General features: G+C 45.8%; 2 protein-coding genes across 4 annotated transcripts in view; one reads left to right on the top strand and one right to left on the bottom strand.

The window, feature by feature from the left end:
• The window catches only part of CIT (citron rho-interacting serine/threonine kinase), a 177938-nt gene extending 173349 nt beyond the window's left edge, over positions 1-4589 (top strand). For both annotated transcript variants that reach the window (XM_021718196.1, XM_021718197.1), the window contains 2 exons: positions 1077-1380; positions 2446-4589. In XM_021718196.1, the coding sequence (XP_021573871.1) occupies positions 1077-1380; positions 2446-2469 (328 nt within the window). In that variant the 3' untranslated portion in view covers positions 2470-4589. The remainder of the gene's footprint in view (positions 1-1076; positions 1381-2445) is intronic.
• Positions 4590-9911: 5322 nt separating this feature from the next.
• Positions 9912-24158, bottom strand: PRKAB1 (protein kinase AMP-activated non-catalytic subunit beta 1). Of its 2 annotated transcripts, XM_008069301.2 has the most exons (8): positions 23978-24158; positions 23627-23794; positions 19699-19862; positions 18129-18222; positions 17749-17863; positions 15517-15650; positions 11422-11490; positions 9912-11169 (listed from the first exon to the last, which is right to left on the bottom strand). In XM_008069301.2, exons 2-8 carry the CDS (start codon positions 23783-23785, stop codon positions 11092-11094), a joined length of 813 nt encoding a protein of 270 aa, XP_008067492.1. In that variant the 5' UTR covers positions 23786-23794; positions 23978-24158; the 3' UTR covers positions 9912-11091. The 2 variants fall into 2 exon arrangements, with proteins under 2 accessions (XP_008067492.1, XP_021573873.1); XM_021718198.1 differs by having other exon boundaries at positions 19699-19853; positions 23618-24073.
• Positions 24159-25181: the final 1023 nt, after the last annotated feature.

Here is a 25181-nt window from a genome sequence, read left to right on the forward strand (position 1 = left end):
AAAAAAAAAAAAAAAAATGCACTGTACAATTCTGTGCCCGTTTTAAGTATGCTGCCTTTTCCCAGTCTGAATTACGTTCAGATAATGGGCACCCTGTACTTTTCCCACTTACTAGAGGTGGGAACAAATTGATTCAGAAGGCCACATTTCAGTTCTCTCTGTATTTCTGGATCTTGTATCTTCAGAGAGGTAGTTGGGGCCATAGGTCTGCTGAAATCTTCATCTGTGAAATATAGGCCAGGACTGGGTAAAGGGTTGGGTTGGTTGTACAGAAAGGCCCCAGTGTTTTCAACTGTTTGGTTATTAGCACTCAAAAATATGGTGTCTGTCACATTTTTTGAGCCAGCTGTACTGTTTTTGTCTGCCCTGCTCATGTGGTAGACCTCATCCTTGCACCCCTCAGGCATCTTATTGCCATGACTGAGAATTTTCAACTTTCTGAGCATCCACATCCATACCAGGTGACTCTTGGAAAGCCACCTGGAGGGAGGTGACCAGACACCAGGCCCAGGAGCGGGACAGACATCGTGGTCCTTTGTGGGTCCCTGACATCTGGGTCTTAGCAGGTTTACCTCCTAGATGAAGACTTCCTTCTGTACCTTCTAGACTCTGGAAAATACTAGATCAGTAGCATACAGTGTGGGGATTATGATGTCAAGTTGATCTCGATTGGAATCCCAGCTCTGTTGCTTACTAGCTCGGGCAAGTCACCTAACTTCTCTCTGTCCCCATTTTCTTGCCTATACAGTCAGGGTCATGCTTGTTTATAACATGAGAGCTATGTGGTGATTTAATGAGATAATGCAGGTAAAGGGCTTAGCACAGGGTCTGGCACATAGTAGGTGGTCTGTAAATGAAAGTCTGCCCAGACACCAGGATACCTGGTTTTCTTTCGTTGCCATCTTTGTCTCTTCCCTGTCCTAACTACCTAAATCAAACACATAAGCCTGAAGAACTTCAAGTCTAATCTTTTCCTGATAATCAGTGGTGAGGTTGGGACATGCGGGTTGCTCAGAGAAGGAAAAATGCCCCTCTTGGTTGTGACCTGCATCTCCCTACCCCTCTCTTGTTGCTAGCAGCCCCAACAAGCGAGGCCCACCCACATACAACGAGCACATCACCAAGCGTGTGGCCTCCAGCCCAGCCCCGCCCGAAGGTCCCAGCCATCCCCGAGAGCCAAGCACACCCCACCGCTACCGTGAGGGGCGGACAGAGCTGCGCAGGGACAAGTCTCCAGGCCGCCCCCTGGAGCGGGAGAAGTCCCCGGGCCGGATGCTCAGCACGCGGAGGGAGCGGTCCCCCGGGAGGCTGTTTGAAGACAGCAGCAGGGGCCGGCTGCCAGCGGGAGCTGTGAGGACCCCACTGTCCCAGGTTAACAAGGTGAGGCAACATCCGGAGGCCTGCATGTCTGTACAGAGGTCAGAGGTGACTTGTGGAATAACTTGGGAAGATGAGGCTCTCTCAGGGCCACTGATTTAAAAAAAGTAATTCCAATTCCATAACTGTAATGACATAAGAGTTTATTTAAGAAGCAGCTTCCTAAGCAAAAGGATAACCTGTGTGTGATTCAAAAGGAGAATGTGTATGTTTATGTCTCAAAATGTAACAGCTACCAAAGAATATGTTGTTTCCTTCCGCAGAGGTGAGTGTTACCAGTTTCTAGAGATATTCTATGCACACAAGCAAATGTGCGTATTGTTCTTTCATACACACACACAGTAGCATACTATGCAAGATGTTCTATGCTTTAGTTTTTTCAAATATATTTACAAATACACACACATATAGGTGTATATAGACTTTTTTTCTGGAAGACTACACAGAAACTGGTAACGGTTGTTGCCTTCCAGAAGAACTTTGCACTTCTTGAAATTTTAAAATTGTGTACTTACATTATCTGGGTAATTTTTAGAGTAGTGATTGAAGAGATTGATGGGTGTGTTGATGACAAAGGGACTCCCCGGGCATGGGGGGGGCCCAAGTAGCTCAGTGCCTTCTCAGCAAGTTGGCTAGTTTCAGGAGCCGCCTTCCTGTCATTTGGGGCTGATTTTTCTGGATGGCATTCTACTTCTAATGCTGCCTGCCGTTCCCTGTTGGCATATTTGCTGGTGAAGAAAGAAGGAAAATCCATCCACATGTTTCTTTCTCATCCTTTCTGATTCACCAATAAAACTGTGTGTGTTGGGGGTGGGTGTGTGTGTGCATGCACGTATGCATGCATGCAACAGAAGAAGTATGCACACAGCTTTGGCATTTTCCAGTGAATTTCACTCATTACAAGCTTTGAGGGCTGGCTCTGGAGTCAGTGCTGCCCTGCAGAGCAGTCACTGTTAACTCCTGAAGGGACAGACCAGGTGCTGCAAATTCCTGTTTGGATTATACAAAGCAGCACAGCAATTTCTGGCCTGAGGTGGCTAAAATCCCTCTTTCTTATTTTGCTCCTAGGTCTGGGACCAGTCTTCAGTATAAATCTCAGCCAGAAAAACCAACTCATCTCAATCTGCAGGAAAACACCAAACACACTATGGAACTCTGCTGAAGGGGATCCAGTGCCCGTCTGCTCAGCCACCCTCTGGCTCAGCTGGGCCCAGACCCACCTTGGCACGGACACCCCTGTCTCCAGAAGGTGCAGGTGGCTGAGGCTCCTAGGAGCTGTCAGTGAGCAGTGCCTCCTCTGGGCACCTTCCTGCAGTCATCTCTTTGCACTTTGTTACTCTTTCAAAGCATTCACAAACTTTTGTACTTAGCTCTATCTAGCCTGTACCAGTTCATCAAAGGAAACCAACCGGGTCGCTAACTACAACGTGGTTAGAATCCTAACTAGCTACTTTAAGATCCTAGGATTGGTTGGTTTTTCTTTTGTTTTTGTTTTTTTCCCTTGTTTCTTTTCTTTCTTTCTTTCTTTCTTTTTTTTTAAGATAACAGAATTCTTAATAGATTTGAATAGCAATGTATTTCCTGTTGTAGTCATTTTTAGCTAGACACACCATCAGGTCTTTGCTACCAAAACGTAGTGTAGAAATTCCCCGTCAGTTGGCTAACCTCCCGCATCCACGTAGGTTCATACTCCTTCCTGTCTGTTCTCCTAGATGGCCCGCTTCACCCAGGGTGACATCGTAGCCAAATGTTTACTGTTATCATTGCCTTTTACGGCCTTGACGACTTCCCCTCCCACCAGCTGAGAATGTAAGGAGGTCATCAGGCCTCAGCTCGGAGGCAGTGACTTGGGGCCAAGGGACCTCAAGAAGCTTTCCTTCCCTGCCTCAGCGTCATCTCCCCAGCCTGCTGTCCCCGCTTTCCATGTAGCTTTGGCCAGGAAAGCATGCAATAGTCTTGCTCTGAGCCCAGCATTCATGGGTCTCAGGGTCGGAGAGGGGACGGGGGCTCCCACCTCCTGTCTGTGACGGTGTGTTGTTCGCCACTCTGGGATGGGGAAGAGACCCATCCGGGAGTTCTGCATGGCGTTCACTGCATGTGCTGCCCCCTGACCTGGCTGACCCCCTTGGGTTGCTCTGCCAATGTATTGATACCATCCCATAGCTCCTGCCGAATCGAGACCCTCTGACGACTTGCCGACTAACTGGCCACAACAAGCTGCGGTCTGTAGCACTGAACAAACAAAAAACAAAACGCTCAAGCCTTACGACCAGAGAAGGATTTCAGCAAACCACCACCTCATGCTCAGTATCCCCTCCAACCTTCATGCCTCCCTGCCGACTCCCTGGAGGACGACTCTGTTCACACAAAACCCAGCACGGTTCTACCCCACGAAACTGTGACTTCCCAAACAAGCCTTTCCCCTCGAGCTAGACCTAAGACCAGGAAGTTTGAGAAAGAAGCCGCAGCTCAACTCTTCCAGCTCTGCCCAGGCTGGGGAGTCCTCCTTAGGTGCAGTGCGGCCCCTGCTATTTCTGTCTATCAGAGTACAGAATTCCTGGCAACTGGCATAGAACCAACCTAGAGGCTTTGCAGTTGGTGAGCTAACTAGCGGCCTTATTTCTGCCTTTCATCTCCCACAAGGCAGCCTTGCTTGGGATTCTCCGTGACGTAGGCATGCCTCCACAACCCAGGCACATCCTAGGTAGGCTGAAAGGCAGACCCGTTTCCACCACAGCAGGTGAACACAACTGTGTTTTCAACCGTGTGTCCACAGTTCAGATCCTTTTCCAGATTGCCACCTGGCCCAAATTCCGGCTCCTTCCTGCTCGTTTCCTAACCTAAGTGCTTTCTTGTTTGAAATGCCCACAAACCTCCATGTCGTAGCACCTTTGGCAAGTGTCCTGCTGTCGTGTTTTGCGTTGCTTGGAGTCTTTGGGGCCATACTCCCTCCCCTCCCACCCCCAGGGCAGATCTGACTGTTTGCTGAAGTTTTTGTCTCTTGGTCCACAAGTATTTGGAAAGGTCACTGAAAATTGGTCTTTCAGTCTTGGCATTTCATTTAGGATCTCCATGAGAAATGGGCTTCTTGAGCCCTGAATGTGTATATTGTGTGTCTCATTTGTGAACTGCTTCCTGCTATATAGAACTAGCTCAAAAGACTGTACATATTTACAAGAAACTTTATATTCGTAAAAAAAAAAAAAAAAAAAGGAAATTGAATTGGTTTCTACTTTTTTATTGTAAAAGGTGCATTTTTCAACACTTACTTTTGGTTTCAATGGTGGTAGTTGTGGACAGCCATCTTCACTGGAGGGTGGGGAGCCCCGTGTGACCACCAAGATGCCAGCAGGAAATACCGTAACATGAAATTGCAGTCAAAAGCTTATTAGCATCAATCAAGATTCTAGGTCTCCAAAAGTACAGGCTTTTTCTTCATTACCTTTTTTATTCAGAACGAGGAAGAGAACACAAGGAACAATTCAAGATCCACCTTGAGAGGAATGAACTTTGTTGTTGAACAATAGTGAAATAAAGCAATGATCTAAAAATGTTTGCTTTGGTGCAATGACCTCTTCTTTTCTTGAGAGAGATCAGTGTATCAGTGCAGGCCCATGACATGGATGAAACCTTCTTGCTTTGTGGGGAGGCTTTTCCTCTGGGGTGGCTTGGGGAGAGCCACACAGTAGTGAGAACATGTTGCTGTTCTGGAATTAAGAGATTGGTGATGTTCTCTGCCAAAAGTGTGACATTGCAGAAGTTTGTTCAATACTTCCAATGAACCATGGATTGGCTATTAAGGTCATCTTATAGGACTGCAGAGCTAAAAAGCTCTTTAACCAGTCAAATAGGCCATCTTGGAAGGATTACTCAAGACTGGATTACCCAGTTCTATAATGCAGCCCACCAGGAAAGCAGGTCAATTTAAGATTTCTTTTGGGGTTAGAGGGTGTTGGTGCACCACGGTGTGCTACAGAGGTGGGCCTCACACCTGGGGCAGCCACTCCCCTGCCCCCCACAAAAATAAAAAATGTATTTTATCTATTATGCTGAGGCCACCTAGAATTTAATAATGTAGATAGATTTCTTTGGAGGGAAGAATTCAAATAAAAGGTAATTAAAAATGCAAATACTTCTATTTTTAGCTAGATACATTTTTATAGTCTGCAAGGTAAATTTTTATCTCATTTTTTAGTTTGTAAGTATAAACTTGCTTGATTCCAGACTAATATCAGTTTTGCCAAACGGTGATTTTTTTTTCTTCTTGTTTCTTGTTGCTTTAAGTCTTAGATTTTTTTTTTTTTAATTTTCTAATAAAGTCATCTGACCACGGTCAACATTTGTCTTGCAGTGTTGCATCTGACATTGCTTGTGATGGGAACCCTAGATGCAATTCTGTTCCTCTTTTCTATTTTACTGTTGGGCATAAAATCTGCCACAAGGCTATAATGGTCTTTTGAATTAAAATAATTCAAAAGATGAGGTGAAATGTTGGAGCCTTTCTTTCATCACAGCATTAGAAAAATGTCCATTAAGTACCAACCAACCATTTCAGTTACTGTCTTGAGGATTCTAGGCAGCAACAGAGAACTTCGAAAGCTATGTAAACATAATTTTGTTCTGAAAGGAATGCAGCCAGAAAGGGTCTTTGGACCCTAAGGAATGACCTCAAAGAATCAACAAATTACTCAATTGAGTAAAATCATAAAATGTGACCCATACAATGTGGCCCAGCCTTTCCTGCTGCCACTCCTGTTTCTTAAGGACAAAGTTAGATGTCATGTTTCCCTGTGCTCACAATTTAATTTTCACTAAATGATTGCATAGCAAATTCCATAACCATGAAACTAGGATTTGGAGGCTTAGGCCAAAAAGAGACGATTTGCTTAATAGGACTGTCTTTAAGAGCTGGCCTCTAGGGCTACCTTCTTTCAGGTCCCCTTCTGCTGTGGGAGTTTTTCTGTCTTAACTCCTACTTTATCACCAAAATAGCAATAATAATAACGATAACTACAATAATAATAATTGGCCTCTTGAGTGTGATTTGCTTTAGAAAATATTCATGCAGATTTAAGTCTAAAGCGTTAAGGGTGGGCCTACTGGGGTAAGACCAGCTAAGCTTCTACTCGTAAGATAAATTGGCTTGTTCCAGTGGTTCTAAGCCACGGGGAGATTTTGCTTCCCTCCTCCTAGAGCACACTTGACAATGTCTAGAGACATTTTTGGTTGTCACAACTTGGGATACTAGTGATCAATGGGTAGAGGTCAGGGATGCTGCTCGATCTCCTACAATGCACAGGACACCCCCCACCACAAAGAATTATCCAGCCCAAGCTTTAATAGTGCCAGGGTTGAGAAACTTTGGTCTGTTCTAGTTTTAGTCAGTTTCTTCCTTGGCAATTTAATTACTGCTAATGATGTCGAAAGTATGGGGATTGTGGCTCCAGGCAGTGTTTATATGAGAAAAATATTTTAATATTTGCCTAATCAAATATTGAAGCTTTATATCCTGAATCTGGGAAGAGTGGAGGTAGTGGAAATATAGTCCTAATGTTGGAACTCTATTTGTCCTGAAGGGGTTATTAGAGGTAGACAAAGGAACTTTGAAAGTAACTTTACTACTCAGACTTGTCTTTCAGAAAGCCACACACAAAAAGGGAAAGAGCTATAAAAAATGAAAAACTAAGAATTTTTAACAATTTTCTAATAAAGTCATCTGACCACGGTCAACATTTGTCTTGCAGTGTAACCTAGGGTACCCACATCTGGAGCCATCTCCTGTGTTCTCATTGGCCGTCGAACTTTTCAGGTGGATGAGTGAATTTACTCTTGGAGGAGAGAAGGTATCTGTAAGGGCTGGCTGGCATCCTCATCCAGGCAAAGGCCTTTTAGTTGGACGAAAGACAAACAAGATGATGTAGTTATGTGGGAGCCAACCCTGAGGTCGGAGTCCAGTGGTTCCTACCGGAGATAGCACCTGGGCCCCAAGGATCTTCTAAGGGTTGGCTCATGTCAGTGATGATGACTCTTAGGAGGACCCTGTGGCTGTTTTTACAATTAGTTGGGATGACTTGAGTTTTAGAAAAGATGTATACAAGGCTAACTTCTTTGCTTTCTCCTAAAGACAATTACGGTCAGCATTCCAAGCTTCTGTTTCTCCACAGATTAGCTGGTCAAGAGAGGTGCTGAGGGATTCCTCAGAAGGGGGATGATTTGATGAGTGGTCCAAGGTCACACAGCCAGTCATCAACTGAACTGGATCAACATCCCTGATCTTTGACCAGTGTTTGCCGAGGGAAGGGATGGTGGGGGAATAGTCCTCTCAGACATGATCACACCAGGCTTGTGACCTGGTCTCTGAGCATTATCTACTTCCCTCACATTTATACCCATAAGTGAAGCCAAAGGAAGGGATATAGCCTTGCCTGGGTCCTTTCATCTTTGGCTTCAATATTTTGATAAACGTTTCTATTTACACTGCAATGCTGATTTACATTTTTGTAATTCCCAGGTCTTAATTTTATGACTCTACAAATTCATCTGTAGTATCCATTTCCAGAGGGGGGGGGGGGAATGTATCTTCATTCCAAAGGAATTTGAGTTATGCTTTTTAACTGTGTAAATCCTCACCCATACAGGAAATTCTAATAGAGAAACCATTATCTTGGTCATAAGATACCCTAATTTGACAGGTGGCTTTTCCCCCTGAATTAAGCAAAACAAGTTCTCCTTTTTTACCTCTATAAAATCATTTTATACATCAAATATACTATAATGGACCATAATGGAACTTTTGTGTTGCTTTTTAAAGAAAATGAAATCTTTAAAATATTCCCACAGATGTGGTTGGAGAGTATGGTTTCTGCCCCCGGTGTCCTCAGTTTTTTGGGTATGCCTGCTCCCCTCCACCTCAGGATTACCTCACCTGGGAGACTGCCATGGTCCCAGTGCTTGGAGGACTCTGCTAGGGTGACTGGTTCCTGTAAACTAATTTTTTTTTTTTTTTTTTTTTGAGTTGGAGTCTCACTCTGTCGCCCAGACTGGAGTGCAGTGGCCGCTCCCGGCCACCGCAGCCTCAACCCGCTGGGCTCCGGCGATCCTTCCGCCTCAACCTTCCAAGTAGCTGGAACTACAGGCGTGCGCTACCACACCCAGCTAATTTTTTGATTTATTGTAGAGATGAGGTCTCGCCAAGTTGCCCAAGTGGGTCTCGAACCCGCGTGCTCAGGCAATCCACTCACCTCGGCCTCCCAAAGTGCTGGGATTACAGGCTGAGCCATCGAGCCCAGCCTTAGATTTTTTTTTAATACTGTATTTTCAGCTTGTGTTTCTGCACTTGTGGGTAAAGCTCACTTGCATGCTGGCTTTCCTGACTTCTGGCTGTTTCCACCTGTAGCCTGGGGCTCACAGCTTCCCCAGCCCTGACACAGGCCAGCAGCCAGATGCTCTGATCCTGTGATATCAAGGGCAGCGCTCTTCTGGGCCTACTCATGCAGGAAGCCTCCTGCTCAGGTGTGACACCCTGTTCCTGAGCCCAGAGCTGGGTTCTCCCTAAACTCTCACCATGGGTAGAGGGGCTATGTTCATAGCTCACCAACAGGGCAATAGCTTATTTCTTTTTGTTTGTATATTTTTTTATACTTTAAGCTTGTCTATGTACTTTCAAACATTTTATCCCATTTTGGAAAGGGGATTGTTGTGTCTATTCCTTAGTCTTTAGTAATCCCTAGAGTTCCTGTAACACTCGGGTTTTGGGGGTAAGATGAGAATTATCCAGCCTAGAGTACTTTCCAGGCTGCTTTTTTTTTGTTTGTTTGGAGTCTCACTCTATTGTCCAGGCTGGAGGGCAGTGGCACGCTCATGGCCACCGCAGCCTTGACCTTCTGGGCTCAGGCGATCTTCTGCCTCAGCCTTCCAAGTAGCTGGAATTACAGGCATGCGCCATCACACTCAGCTAATTTTTGATTTATTGTAGAGATGAGGTCTCACCAAGTTGCCCAGGCTGGTCTCGAACCCGCGGGCTCAGGTGGAATCCTCTCACCTTGGCCTCACAGAGTGCTGGGATTATAGGTGTGAGCCACTGCACCCGGCCTTCTCTTTCTGCTAAATTTATTTTAAATGTTTCCTGATGCCTAAGAAAAAAAGGCTTAAAGGAATACCTGTAACCTTCTACCTTTCTACGAGTAAGGACTGCGCCTTTCAGTCAAGAACTGCTCTGACTCCAGAAACATCTGGGATCTCACAAGCCAGTGTCACAACTCCAGTCCCATGGACGGCTTGACTATGATCAAGAGGAAGCAAAACCTCTGGCCTTGGGATGCCCTGACTGAGCAGGCTTGGAGAGGGCTCAGTTTTAGGGCTTCCAAACTGGTGAGTGGGTGGTCACAGGAATAGCCCTCAGCCCTCAGGTCAGGTGGAGCAACCCTGTCCACTCAGGTGCCATAAGGTTAGTACTCAATATACCTCTGAAAGAGTTCCAGTCTCTTCTCTAAATGACTGAATAAAATCAAAGCTGCCTCTAAGCACATGTCCAATTATCTTTACAAAGCTTTATTGAAAAGTGTATGTCAAGGTGACACCATGTTTTGAAAACAGTAACAAAAAAGGGTACCCCAAACTCAGGTTTACCAAATAAACACTGGGAACCAGGGAGCTCATCCCTCTCCCAGCAGGAACAAAGGGAATAATGATAGCTTCTGCTGACTGGTTGACAGGAATCTGTGCTAACAGGCAAATCTGTGGCATCTCCTGGGAAAATGAGCAGAGAGCAACGAGGTCTGCTTTGGTACAAAGGAGGTCTTCCCGACCTGAACTTAGAATGAACTGGTGTCACGTTCCAAGTTCCTGCAGCCTTCTTTGCTAACTAGGAACAGAGGGCCTGAGCAAGGTGGCACAGGCTACAAAAGAAAGGGGAGGTGCTTCTCCAAAGTTTCCATGGTAGCACTGTCACTTCATTACGATTGGAACAGAAAGCCGGACAACCTTCCAGCTAACAGTGGTCAGTCCTCAGGATCATCCAGCTTAATGGAGAAATCCAGCAGTGGGTTTAAGTCTGTTCTGGGAACAGATTATTGCTGAGCACAGCTCATATGATCTATAGTCTAGTCGTGACGACTTACAAATTGCCTTGAGACTGTACAGACAGCCACCTCTGGTTTAAAAAAAGTACTTAGTGTACATAAGTGTAAGAAACAACTGGGAGATAACCTATTGCTTTGATTTTAAAGGACAGGCAAGAACATTGTACTTACTCTTAGTTTCACAGCCAGGCCTCAAAAGGGGTAATGGCCTTAAAAACACATAAACGGTGAGAAGTTTTGTGTGGCCTCAGTCCCCACTTCCCAGAATTTTACTAGCAAAGTAGCTCGTATTTGCCTTTGGCTTAAGCAGCAGCTCCACGGCCAGCTGAGAGGACATAGGTTTAGACCTGCACCAGCCTCATGCACCGCGGTGCTGCTCCTTATTCCTTTCTCGGACTTGACAAGCACCCTATGGCTCAAAGCCACAGGGTGCTCAGAGGACTGTTACAAATGGAGGCTCTTCAGGAGCTGTGGAGCCTGGACAAACCTTCAAGTAGGTCTAGGGCAGGTGTGAAATGTTTTATAAAGAGTGTGAAATGAGAAATTTAGTCCATTCCCTCTGGTGGAAAGCATGCATGCATGGAGCCTGGTGGTGCAAATTGCTTCCTGGGGCCCGCCGCCGCCTCCCAGCTCTTCATATGGGCTTGTATAGCAAGGTAGTGACGTACTTTTTCTTGTACCGGTGGGTTGCACTGAGCACCATCACGCCATCCTGAGGAAGAAGGTGGAAGTTATCAAAGGCAGAACTAGGCCAGGGGCTCGTACTTTAGAGTACATGAGAATGATTCAGGGATTTAATAAAAACACAAGTTCCTAGGCCTATCTTCAGAACCTGAGCCCAAGGGCTTGTGTCAGGTCTTGGAAGCTGCGCTTTAAGTCAGTTAATTCCCCCAGTAATTCTGCTGCTAGGGGTCCTCAGAGCACACACTGAGAAACACACATCTAACAACAGACAAACCATTACCTTGATAGACAGCGCATAAAGGTGGTTCAACATGACGTGATTGGGCTCAGGGAGCAAAGCTGGGTCACACTGTGAGGGGAGAAAGGCAGATGTCAGCATTTAGGATTTGGAAACCAAGATTCTCCTTTTTATTTCATAACCCTGGATATCAGAAGAAAGGAGGCAGACTCTCACACCAACCCCTCTTCCTAAGTCAGGCTGCACAGAGCTTGTCCAAGATGACGGGTGAGGTGAGGGTTCTATGCCCTCCAGCCTGAGGGAGTTCCCTGCTTGCCTGCTACAGGCATGCGTGTGTGTCTCTGGTCAGGCGTGTACCCTGGTTTCTCAAGAATGGGCCGTGATTCTATCCTTCAGAGAGAGAAGCAGGAAGAAAGTATAGGGCAACAACCCTGTGGGGGCATTTTGCTAGTATGCCTCTGGCCATGGTCCCTGTTTTAAGGTAGAGGGTGCATGCATGGTCACCCCACACTAGTGGGAAGCTCTGCAGCCCTGGTCCTAAATCACCTCAAGATCAGCCGGGCTCGGTGGCTCAGCCTGTAATCCCGCGCCTTTGGGAGGCTGAGGTGAGTGGATTGCCTGAGCCCGCGGGTTAGAGACCCGCCTGGGCAGCGAGACCTCATCTCTACAATAAATCAAAAAATCAGCCGGGCGTGGTAGTGCATGCCTGTAATTCCGGCTACTTGGAAGGCTGAGGCGGAAGGATTGCCGGAGCCCAGCAGGTCGAGGCTGCGGTGGTCAGGAGTGGCCACTGCACTCCAGTCTGGGCGACAGAGTGAGACTCCAACTCAAAAAATAAAATTAAATTAAATTAAAAAATAAAAAATAAAAAAATCACCTCAAGATCCAAGGCTACCTGTGGGCCTCTTATGGTCCCAAACAGACCGTATAAAACCAAACACTCCAGATCTACCCAGTGCGCAGGGCTGCTGGGGAGGTGTGACCAGATCTTTCTAAATGAAGAGGCTGGAGAGAGTCTAGGAAGCCGCATCAGAGCATGCCCTGAGGTGATTCCAAGCTCAGATTTGGGAGAGAATAGCCTGAATCCCACCAGTTTTCTCAAAAAGAAAGGTAGAGGCAGTATGAAGATGGACAGCTAAGAAAGCCAGATCCTCATCTCAGCTCTGCCACCACTGACTGGGAGATTTTGGGTATTACACTGGACCGCACTTGGTCCCAAGCTCTAGGCTTCAGCTCCCAGAGGCTGGGCTGGTCATTCTATCCACAAACATCCAGTGAGCCCCTGCTGGAGGCCGTGCAGGGTAGCTGGTGAGAACACCAACTATGCAAGGATCTGGCACCAACCTGCCTGATCTGAAGGTTGGCCCAGTCATTTATTATTTGACCTTGGGAAGCTTTAAAATTAATTTTTAAAACTGACATAAAAAGTGTATATTTTTATTATGTACAAAATGTTAAAAAAAATATGTGTACATTGTGAAATGGCTAAAGCAAGCTCGTTAACCTATGCATTACCTCACATATCATTTTTTGTGGTAAGAACACTTAAAATTTACTCTGTGCACAGTTGATGGGTATGTAAATTAGTATAGGCATTATGGAAAACAGTATGGAGGCTCTTCCAATAATCAAAGCTACACACCCAGCAATCCTGCTGCTAGGCTATATCCAAAGGAAACGAAACCAGTATGTCAGAGAGACATGGTCACTGCAGCACTATTCACAATAGCCAAGATATGGAATCAACCGAAGCGTTCATTGATGGATGAATGAATTTTCTTAAAAAAAAAAAAAAAAGCAAGCAAATCTCGTCATTTGCAGCAATGAGGATGAATCTGGAGAAAAAGTTTGGTTTTTTTTTTTGAGTTGGAGTCTCACTCTGTCACTCAGACTGGAGTGCAGTGGCCGCTCCCAGTCACTGCAGCCTCGACCTGCTGGGCTCTGGTGATCCCTCCACCTCAGCCTTCCAAGTAGCTGGAACTACAGGTGTATGCTACCACACCCGGCTAATTTTTCATTTATTGTAGAGATGTGGTCTTGTCAAGTTGCCCAGGCGGGTCTCGAACCCACAGGCTCAGGCAATGCACTCACCTCGGCCTCCCAAAGTGCTGGGATTACAGGTTGAGCCAACGAGCCCGGCCTGGAGAATATTATGTTAAGTGAAATCTAAAAAAGTCAAATTCACAGAAGCAGAGAGTAGAATGGTGGTTATCAGAGGCTAGGAGTGGCGGTGGTGGGGGAAGTGTTGGTCAAAGAATACAAAATTTTATTTTTTATTTTTTGAGTTGGAACTGTTGCCCAGACTGGAGTGCAGTGGCTGCTCCCGACCACCGCAGCCTCGACCTGCTGGGCTCCGGTGATCCTTCCGCCTCAGCCCTCCAAGTAGCTGGAACTACAGGTGCATGCTACCATGTCTGGCTAATTTTTTATTTATTTATTGTAAAGATGAGGTCTCGCCTGCCCAGGCGGGTCTCGAACCCGCGGGCTCAGGCAATCCACTCACCTCAGCCTCCCAAAGGCATGGGATTACAGGCTGAGCCACGAGCCCGTCTCAAAATTTTAGATTAGAGGAATAAATTCAAGAAATTGTGCAACATAGTGACTACCGTTAATAACAATGTATTGCATACTTGAAAATCTCTAAGAGAGTAGTTTTTTTGTTTTTTTTTTTTGTTTTTTTTGAGTTGGAGTCTTACTCTGTCGCCCAGGCTGGAGTGCAGTGGATTTTAAGTATTCTCCCTGGGATGTTACTTAACTTGTCTTAGTTTCCACACCTGTAAAATGGGGGTAATAATAGTACCACTTCACAGGGTTGTTGTGAGCTTAAATAAGGACACATGAAAAGCACTTAAACTAGTTCAGAGCACAAAAAACAGAAGCCATTTAGTATTGTAACTGCAACCAAAGTTTGTGTCGGAGTTTCGTCTGCCTGAGACAGAGGGATCCTGACCCATCCCCTTGGTTACTTCTCAGCTGGCCTATTCCCTGAAGCAGTCTCCACCAGAGAAGCCAGCTAGTGGTGCTTCCTTTTTCCAGGAAACAAAACAAACAACAACAAAACTTTACTAATTGAGCTAGACACTGAAACTAATGTCACTTAAAAATTTTTATAAAATCAGAGTTAAGAGAAAAAGTCCCACCCAAGTGCTTCTAAGGTAGAAGCTAAATGTCCCTGCAGTTCACCTGTTGCCTGTTTAAAATGTTGCCAATTTAGTGCTAGAAACATGGTGGGCCCAGGGGGCTGAGGTGTGCTGGTCCTTACTACTAGCCTCTTCCTGGCCTACACCAGGATGGCTTACCCAGCCATCAGGTGTGTGCTTGGGGCACTCTCAGCACAGGGGGGATCCTGGTGCCCTGAACAAAGAGAATTCCGTTGAGATGGGGTAACATACCGAGACTCTGGCCTGGCAGCCTAGCAGTGACACTACAGGGATGCCTGTACACGCACACATTTGGCTCGTGTCTCAGTATGTGTCCTCCACTTCTGGGTAGAGTTCTCAGCAACAGCACAGTCACTTGGCACATAGGTGGCTAGACCAAGCTGAAGAGCATCAGATTTCGAAGAACTATGGCTGTGTTGTGCATTCCAAGGCTAGGTGGACTGGGCAATCCAGGTTAAAAGGAATGGAAAATTAACCACAAGGGAACAACTAGCTGCTCTTCAGGATCCAAGAAGATGCACACTTCTCTTCTACATATAGTAATCTCCCAAAGGAAATGTGTGTTACCTAGATACCCCAAACTTTGATCCAAGAGCACTGGTGTTTCTAAAAGCAATGTAGTGATTAAAACTGGATTCTAAAATTTGAGGACCAGAAGAGGAGCTCCATCATGTAGCTTAGTAAGAAGGGATGGTTATATATTTTGTCATGAAATTTATATTGAATGGGGCCTAGGCTGAGGCTGGAGTGAAAGACATGGAAGAAAAATGCAGAAAGGCTTTGTGAGATAAGGAGGCAGTACCACTCTAGAACCTCCTGCTAGCAGCCCATCCTGACATCAGAGGTAGATGGTAGCAGTTCACACTGGTGGGAAATACTGAGCCTGTTCACTAGCTGCTTTGAAAGAGGTGGGCAGGAAGGGAAGCAGCTGAATGTGACCATAGAGGACAGTTTGGGCAGACACCCGTATACTTACAGAAATTCCTGTGTCCTTGTTCAGGATGACCTGGAGCAGATGTGGAGGAAGAATGGGTGGTGCTTTAAAGCGCTCTTCTGGTTTGCAGACATAGGGCTCCTGATGGTAGGGTCCTGGTGGGGAACTGGATAGCTCTGTTGGGAGATGGCAATAGGACATTACTTTGAAAATTAGGAGTTCTAGGAACAGTTTTATTTAATTTATGGCACTGTCTTCTAGTTTTCCTTGTCTCTCGTTCCCTCAATACAGATTAGGCTCCAAGGGTGCAGAGGAAAGGAGAAGCCTTTTGGAAGCTGGGTTGCTAGCATTAAACTTAGTAGTAAATCAGATGCCCTGGTGGAAGACAGAGGCCATGGTACAGCCAGAGAGTCTGGTCAGGTAACAAGGAAGCTGTCCTCAATAACATAACCTTACATGCCATGGCAGAATAATGCTTCCTTCTCATTTTAGGCTGGGTTGGCAAATATCACAAGGAAGCTCGAGGCTAAGTCCAAGTTATGAGCACTGCCAGCCAGAACAAAACGAAAGATAAAGCAGTTTGTTTATACAAAGGCAAGGGAGAAAACAGGTTATACTAGGCACGGTAAATTTCAAAATGAAGGGAAAACAAAACTGAAAGTCTGATTTCTAAAGACACTCTGACTCCATCACACTCAACAGAAATGATTTACGAGTTCTTTCCAAATTCTTGCTTGAGCATCTCGATTACATAGCTATATTAAGCAGCTTCTAGAAGAACACTGTTTCATGTTAAAAGCAGTTCATTTAGTGATGTTTGGCTGACTGGAACATACCGCACCATTATCCAAAGAACCCATGGAATGAATTCTGGTTGCCTGATCCCTGGGCTGGTCCAAAATAAATCTGATCTGCTCTGGCTATGCCAATTCCCTCAATATCATTTTCTAGAGGACAGCTTTCCTTTTTGTGACACAGTCATATTACAGCAGGAAATTGAGGAAAGAATTAAGTGCAGAACTGAGCCAAAAGGAGTAAACAAGTGAGAAAGTGAGGGTTTAAATAGGAAAAACCTGTATAGAGCTTGAAGTTGGCTTTATCAGCAGCGAGGGGTCAGCTTTCTTTCCCCAGGTGATCTATACTGTGGACTAAAAAGCTTTGGTATGTGACCTAAAATTATGTTTATCAGCAATTAGGAAGATATTTGGGCACTTCTTTTATCCCTCAATTCCCAACTATTTGCAAAAGAAATAAATGATATCTCTACAAGATTAGCTAGCTAGATAACAGCTCACTATTTCTGGATTTCCAAGTCCTGCTCAAAAATTTGATTTGTCAGTCACAGTGAGCCCACCACGGTCCATTTACCACTGGATTTCTGAACTGATAATAGTAAGAGATCCTGGAGGTACAAGTTCCATTCCCAGCCAGGCAATGATGAAGTCCTATAAACTGAACTGAATCCATTTTCTTAGTGTGCCAGACACACTCCTGGGGGAAATCTTTTCACTGCCTACCACGGGGTCCAGGAATTGTTTAAGCCCCTGCCTGCAGAAGGGAAGTATGACTGGCTTTGACACTTCAAATTTCAAGCCTTCTCTTCTCCTGAATTGTGCATATCATGTTCCAGGTAGTTTCTTCCTGGGGGTTTGGATGGAAAGCAATTTACTGAAACCTCAATGACTAAAAAGACTCTTGGAAGATGGGCAAGTTTTACTGGGACTGTGTTGAGTTGGTTCCCATCAAGAAGAGTTGTGCTATGTAGCCTATTTCCTGTGGTGAGCCTCCTTCTCTCCTGACAGGATTCTGACAAGGTGCTAATATACCACCTAAGTGATGGCCAAGGTCACTGAGGTGTTCATTTATCACCTGTCAGGCTGAAATTCTTAAGGCACCATGAGTGGGAAGTGAGCTGGCAGGCTGCTCTAGTGCTGGCTTGTTACTGACTCAGCACGACCCTCTAGGGCCTCTTCATCCCTGCCCCTGGCATTAGATCAAGCTTTGGTTTTATTTCTAGTCTGCACTCTGTGGCCAAGCAGACCTACTGAATACCTGAGATGACAAAGGAAATGACTTACAGCTCCCTTGAGGCTAAATTTCGACAACCTGGCCTGACAGAGTTAGGAATCAAGTTTTGTGGCTCTTCAGGGAGCTAAAACCTCCACCTGATCGGGCAGCTTCAGCTCAAGAGTGAGAGGCAAGAGAAACAAGATTATTTCTAGACTGCACAGCCCCCATCTGCACACATGTGGTATAAAATAACTGTGTTCATACCAGACACATCGGAGCACTTTTGGGAATCCACCATTAAAGCATCAAATACTTCAAAGTCAGTTTTCTTCACTTGAATGATGTTGTTAACTGTGCCAAGCTGGCTGGTTACTATTGGCTGGGAAAAGACAGACAGGCAGAAATCATAACATGGAAGGTCTGTGGAGTTACACTTTAGAGGACTTGGAGTTTCTGGCTGGAAGGCCTCATCTCTTGGCTAACCACCCTGCTCATCTTGGTCAGGTATGCCAACTGTCTAACAATTAGTGCTGCTATCTAGTTCTGCCACACGCAGGGACTTTTACCAGCAGGGCAAAGGGACCTAGCAACAATCCATAAGGGAAGGTGATTTGTTTGGATTGTATAGGCAGTAGGATCAGTACCTCAGAAGGGTTGTGTGTCCACTGACCATCCACAAAGAACTTGTACTGATGCTCTCCTTCAGGCAGATCCAGGATGGCTACAAAGTTATTGTGGCTGCAAATAAAAGGAAGCAGAGGATTTCAGCCCTTAACCCACCTGCCAAAGCAGCTGTGAAATAAAACGTTTCCAAATGAATCCAAGAGTTCCACCGTAGAACACTTTTTTTTTTTTTTGAGTTGGAGTCTCACTGTCGCCCAGACTGGAGTGCAGTAGCTGCTCCCGGCCACCGCAGCCTCGACCTGCTGGGCTCCGGCGATTCTTCTGCCTCAGCCTTCCAAGTAGCTGGAACTACAGGCGCATGCTACCACGCCCGGCTAATTTTTTTAATTTATTGTAGAGATGAGGTCTTGCCTGCCCAGGCGGGTCTTGAACCCGCGGGCTCAGGCAATCCACTCACCTCAGCCTCCCAAAGGTGCGGGATTACAGGCTGAGACACCAAGCCCGGCTCCAGAACACATTTTTTAACTAATTTAGACAATTCATTATAATGATCTCAATCTGGAAAAGCTACAAGGAAGCAGCAGTATGACAGGTTTTCCTGAAAACTCACTTTGCTCAAATACCGGGAAACCACATCCCTAACACGAGGAGTCAACAAACAGGCATTTGTCCTTCTCCAGTTTGTGTGAATACCACCCAGTAACCTTGGAAGCCAAGGAGGATGGCAACACTAGAAAAACAGCAAGCAGCCTGGTTTTGCCCTTTGTCAGTTTGCTTTGGGCAAGAGAGGAGATCAATATAATTGCAGGCACAAATGTTCTCTAAAGAAACTTGCATAATTACTGAAAAAAGATTCTGGGAAAGTTCTTTCATTGGTTGTTTTATTCCCTTGACTTGAACTGACCCATGACTATTATGCTGAGTACCACTATAAAGAAGGTGGCTTCAGCAACAGTCAGGCCTGGCCCAGGGCATGATTTCTCCCTTCATTTCATCAAGAGTACTCACTAGTAAGATGTTTTCTCATTGACAACTTGAGACAGAAGTCTGTGCCAGCGTTCCTGATAAAGTGTCTTACTATATCCTCACTAATGATGCCTACTTAGCATGTATACCCAGAGAGTCAAAGTTAGAAGAAACCTCAGAGATCACTGGGCTCAATATTCCCTCTTTTTACAGAAAGGCATACTGAGGTGGAGGTGTTAAATGACAATGGCAAACGTGGACTCAAATCTGGATCTCTTAAGATTCCCAGCCTGGTGCTCTCTCCCTGCACTAGGATAGGTTTCTGTGTTTCTGAGGAAAAGTCCTGACTGAACGAATACATAGCTGATACCTGAAGTGAAACACATCTGAGACACAGAAATCTTCTCTAGAGAGATGCTGCTTCCTTCTAAAAAAGGTGAGCTCTAAACCTAGAGATTGCTTGGGTTTGAGATTTGAACCCTATGACTTATTATTAAGCAAGATTATTTTACCACTCAGCATTCATTTTATAGAAACACATTTTTCTACTCACCCACCGAGATCTTTTAGAAACAAGAGTATCCATGGCTAAGACAAATATGTGAGCACTCCCCAGGCAATTACCTTCTTGTGAGAGGAAGTTTACTCCAGTTGTTGAAGGACCCAGATAAGTAAACTTCCTTTCCGCCCCCTGTCCATCGAAATACAGTTGGCCGAGCCTGGGCGGGAGCTTTATCATTCACTTCCAGATCATGCTGCCAGGCCAGGAATTCCTCCTTCTCTGGAGCCTAGAAGCAGAGTGGTTTACTCAGGACAGGAAGCTGAGAGTGAGCTCCCTACAACAGACAGTTACTCTAATAGAATTCTTTTTTTTTTTGAGTTGGAGTCTCACTCTGTCGCTCAGGCTGGAGTACAGTGGCACACTCATGGCCACTGCAGCCTGGACCTGCTGGGCTCCGGCGATCCTTCCACCTCAGCCTTCCAAGTAGCTGGAAATACAGGCACGTGCCACCACACCCAGCTAATTATCTGATTTATTAATGAGATGAGGTCTCACCAAGTTGCCCAGGCTGGTCTCAAACCCCTGGGCTCAGGCAATCCTCTTGCCTTGGCCTCCCAAAGTGCTGGGATTACAGGCTTTAGCCACCACGCCTGGCCTAATAGAATTCATTTAAAGAAGCAGCTATTACTACTGAGGCTCATATTCAGCTTGGAAACTTACTAGTAGTGCCTGAGTTTCCTCACCTGCAAAATGTAGATAATAGACTGAGATAGTCCATGTAAAATGTTCTGCATAGTGTCTGACACATAGTGGGTACTTAACATTTACTAAGCCTACGTCAAAATTCTAGAGGAAACTATAAAACCCACTTGGAAGAGGCTGACCCAAGACTAGCTTAATAAGTGTTATTTTCTTCTCTTAATTAAGCCAGATGCACTGCAGAACATCACTGGTCAATGATGGACCATAGCATATGCGACAGTAGTCCCACTATAGATCATAATACTGGTCGGACTCAGGGGCTCAGTGGCTCAGCCTGTAATCCCAGCACTTTGGGAGGTTGAGGCAAGTGGATTGACTGAGCTCACAGGTTCGAGACCCACCCAGGCAACTTGGCGAGACCTCGTCTCTACAGAAAAATTAGCCGGGCATGGTAGCATGCGCCTGTAGTTCCGGCTATTTGGAAGGCTGGGGTGGAAGGATCGCCTGAGCCCAGCAGGTTGAGGCTGCGGTGGCCAGGAGCATGCCACTGCACTCCAGTCTGGGTGACAGAGTGAGACTACAACTCACAAAAAAAAAAAAAAAAAAAGATCATAATACTATATTTTTACTGTACCTTTTTTATGTTTAGCTACATTTAGATACACAAATACTTACCAATTGTTGCATTATAACTGCCCACAGTATTTACTACAGAAACATGCTGTACAGGTTTGTAGCCCAGGAGCAATACATGACATCATATAGCCCAGGTGTGTAGCAGGTTACACTTTCTAGGTTTGTCTAAGTATACTCTATGATGTTCACATGAGGACAAAATTGTATAATGATGCATTATGCATTCTCAGAACATATCCCCATTGTTAAGCAATGTATGACTGCATATGAAAATTTTATTAGGAACGATTTTAGAACTGTCAATTTGAAAATTGGTAAATCCATTATTACTTTTTTTTTTGAGTTGGAATCTCACTCTGTCACCCAGACTGGAGTGCAGTTGCCGCTCCTGGCCATCGTAGCCTCGACCTGCTGGACTCCAGCGATACTTCCACCTCAGCCTTCTGAGTAGCTGGAACTACAGGCGCACGCTACCACACCCGGCTAATTTTTGATTTATTGTAGAGATGAGGTCTCACCAAGTTGCCCAGGCGGGTCTTGAACACACGGGCTCAGGCAATCCACTCACCTCGGCCTCCCAAAGTGCTGGGATTACAGGCTGAGCCACTGAGATCGGCCTTTTTTTTTTTTAAAAATTGATCTTGCTCTGTTGCCCAGGCTGGAGTACAGTGGCACACTCACGGCCACTGCAGCCTCGACCTGCTGGACTTAGGCAAGTAGCTGGAACTACAGGCCCGCACCATCATGTCTGGATTTATTGTAGAGATAAAGTCTCACCAAGTTGCCCAGTCTGGTCTTGAACCCATGGGTTCAGGCAATCCTCTAGCCTCAGCCTCCCAAAGTGCTGAGATTATAAGTGTGAGCTACCACACCTAGCCTGGTAAATTCATATTTTGAGGAAGGGAAAAACTATTCACTAAGTGTTGTCCAGGAACCGGGAAGAAAAAGAAATAAGACAAAGACTGACCCCTCATTACAGCCAAACAGTAACTTCTAACATGGTAAGCACTATGCGTGTAACTGAGGCATTTCAGAATAAAAGAGAAACTCATCCAACTCTGGGTGAAATATATATATATATATATATATTTTTTTTTTTTTTTTTTACATATTTTTACATATTTTTCCTAGTCAGAAGTCAAAGACTTTAAAAGAGCAGGAATTTCAGGCTAAGAGGGACCCTAAGGAGAGTCGGACAGTAAGTTTTTAGCACCTTCATTTCAGATACTGACCTAAGCTATCTAAGATGCATTCTTTGAATTCTAACTCTAACAAGATCTACAGATTAAAAGACAGTCTGGAATCACTTTACACTTAAGATAACTAACTGTATCTAAAAAGTGAACTGGTGTAGTTATAAGAATCCATGACTTTTCTTGGTATCAATCACGTGTCCATCTGCTACATGATTTCAGTAATTTCTGATGAAATGGAAATAGATGCTACTTAAAGTGTGTATGTATTGTGTGTATGCTAAGTATTTCTTGTAGGAGTTTTGGAACAGCAACAGAACAAATATTTCTTAAAGAAAACAGTTTGATTCTTATCTATTTAAATAGCCTTCTTGGGGCCAAAATTACCTCCGGGGGAAGAAGGGGTGTCAGGTCATTGGAGAAACCTCATTCTAAAGTTCACAAGCACACAACTTTTCAAGAATGCAGCAAATTCCGAAAGCAAGTTCAAATCATTGGATGTAGAAGCAGGCTCTTTAGAGTTTGACTCAAAACTTAGATGCAAGTGAAGGTGTGAGGGAGTGATGTTACTACCCAGCTCAATATGAGGAAAAATGTGAGTATGGAGAAATGAGTTGCCAGACAATTAGCGGAATGGAAATGGACAATGAGAATTAACATGAAACTGGGTATTAATTGCATATGTTGGGCAGAAAGCACCTTCATCTTTCCTAAAGTTACTTTTTAAGCTCTTTTCCGATATCCCACATACATATCAGCCACTAAGTGGCCTTGACTAGGACCTGCAGCTAGAAACATATCAAGGTGGTTAACAGGAATGTGGTTGAAGCAGGAGTCAAGAGCCACCTGATGAATTTAAACACACTGCAGCAGGAGGCCCAAATTTGTCCTGCAAATATGTTTGCATTGGCCTGCTTAAGTTACATTTAAACAACCTGGGAGAGAAGCTAAGTGGCTGCTGGTTGCCTCCTTTACGCTGACCCACTGACCTCCGGAAATCGAGTGACTTTTCTAAATAAGCAGAGTGAACCAAAAGCGTCAGGCACAGCTGAACACCTCTGGCAACTGCGGTCAGCTGTTCTCTACTTTCAGCTTCCACGTGAGCTCTGTTTTGCCTCCAAAAACACCTTTCACAAAGGCACCAGTCTGCGTAAAGGTGAGGGAAGAGTGCTCTCGGTGATGAGATTAACTGCACCCAGAGAAAAGCAGAGGCTGGGGCTCAATTACTGCTACCTCCGCTCTCTTAATTAAGAACCTGAGACCGTCCCAGAGCTACTTTCTCCTTAATGACGTTAAGCGAAGTGAGTTCCTCCTCCCTCGGGGTGACTTTCTCATATCGGTAATTAGACACAGGTTCCTGGACTGCTAAGCGAGCTCTTACGGGGTCACTTGGTTTTAAGTGCGCCGGATGAAGTGCCCCTTCCCTGGTGGTTTCCAAGGGGACGCGGCGGGAATTTGGCGGAGGGTGCTCCCCCGCCAACCTCAGTCAAGGGGAATCGGATTCCCCCACGCCCCGCACCTTGATTTCCTCGGAGTGGAAAAGGTCGGCGTCCTCGGGGCTGTCCATCAGGATCTTGGGCCTGTCGCCGTCCTTGGCGCCCCCCGAGCTGTCCCTCCGGGGCGTCTTATGGCCACCGTGCCGCTCCAGGGCGGCGCGCTCACTGCTCGTGTTGCCCATTGTGGGGGTCTGCGGGGACACGGGAAGCCACCCGTGGCAGGGGTCGCCCGGAACCAGGGGGCCACAAGGAGCCCGGGGAAAGAGCCGGAGCACCGGGGCACCACGCCCCTCGGGCGAGGGTTCGGGGCCGGGAGCCGGCAGCCGAGTCAGCAGAGCCGCCGAGGTCGCCGAGGTCTCGCAATAGCGATTTACCTGCCCAGGCAAGCCGCGGAGCGAACCCAAAGAGTAAGACGATAACCCGACACTTTCTCAACAACTCCCCCACCCTTAGCCACTTCCGCTTCCGGCGACTCCTCGACTCGGTCCAGCCCAGGGTGTGGGGGCGGCGGCGGCCGGCAAAGCGCGCGAGGGTGATTCAACTTCATTTCCGCTTCCGGTTTTGAGCGGCGCGGCCGCTGGCGCTCCTGGGCGGCTTTCACTGGCCTGGGAGCGCGCAGTCGCAGTCGGTCACGCAGGGTCCGGCTTAGGACGAAGAGAGCAGCCGGAGGACCGGCAGGGGGCTCCCCAGCGCGCCGGTCCTCTGGGCTGCTCTGGCCTGAGACGCCCCTTAGATATCTTTGCCCCCTTTCGGTAGATTCTACATTCTGCAGCCAACGGGATCTTTCCAAAGTGCAAATAAAATGAAGAAACTCCTTTTCATAAAGCCCTTTAATGAAGTACTCTCTCGCGCTTTAGAGCGCATGAGAATTCCCTGGAGGGTTTACAATGCAGTTTCCACTGAAGACCTGCCCAATCATAATTTCTGGAGATTAGTTAGGGTCAGGGGATGCAGGTAGTCTTGCACGTGTTTTAGGAGATGGCAGACCATAAGATCTCAGGAAATATCTTACATCTAGTCATGAGATAGGGTATTCAGTGCAGGTTAGACACAGATAAGATTCTGGTAGGCAGTTAAACAGGGAAAGTGTTCACACATCTTATCAGTACACAACCTTCACCCAACCAACTAGGCACACCAGACCTGACCACCTTGAGGGCTGGAATGTGGATCTACCAGTGCAGTAAGTCACAGAAACAATAGGGAATTACCCCAAACACAGACATAATGTTCTAAGAAAAGCCCAAATCTAGTTAAGGAATAGCTATTTAGAAGGTCTTTGTGACCTTCCTTAGAAGGTTGAGTAAGAGTGTAGTCAAAACTCTTGACCAGACACCTGCCACCCACGCTTTAGCTCATCAAAGATGAAGAGATGGTAACACGCTTTAGCTCATCAAAGATGAAGAGATGGTAATCAAAACTCATGGCCAGATCTTTGCAGTCCACTGCTCTTAGCTCATGGTTTGCTTAATTATGGTTGTAAAAGTACATAACTTAGATTGTTAAAGGTAAGCACATGTCCTTTCTCTTAGGGCATGCATGCTCATTGGGCAGGTCTCTTTGTGATAAATTCTGTCT

The sequence above is a fragment of the Carlito syrichta genome, unplaced genomic scaffold (genome assembly GCF_000164805.1).
Source record: "Carlito syrichta isolate Samal-C Ts95f unplaced genomic scaffold, Tarsius_syrichta-2.0.1 Scaffold311911, whole genome shotgun sequence".
Classification (NCBI taxonomy): domain Eukaryota; kingdom Metazoa; phylum Chordata; class Mammalia; order Primates; family Tarsiidae; genus Carlito; species Carlito syrichta.

Coding starts and splice junctions, on each gene's coding strand:
- PRKAB1 (XM_008069301.2), bottom strand. CDS start 23,785: ATGGGCAACACGAGCAGTGAGCGCGCCGCCCTGGAGCGGCACGGTGGC. Junction 15,651..17,748: donor AAAGTGCTCCGATGTGTCTG/GTATGAACACAG, acceptor ATCTCCCAACAG/AGCTATCCAGTTCCCCACCA. Junction 11,491..15,516: donor ACAAGGACACAGGAATTTCT/GTAAGTATACGG, acceptor CTCCCCTCACAG/TGTGACCCAGCTTTGCTCCC.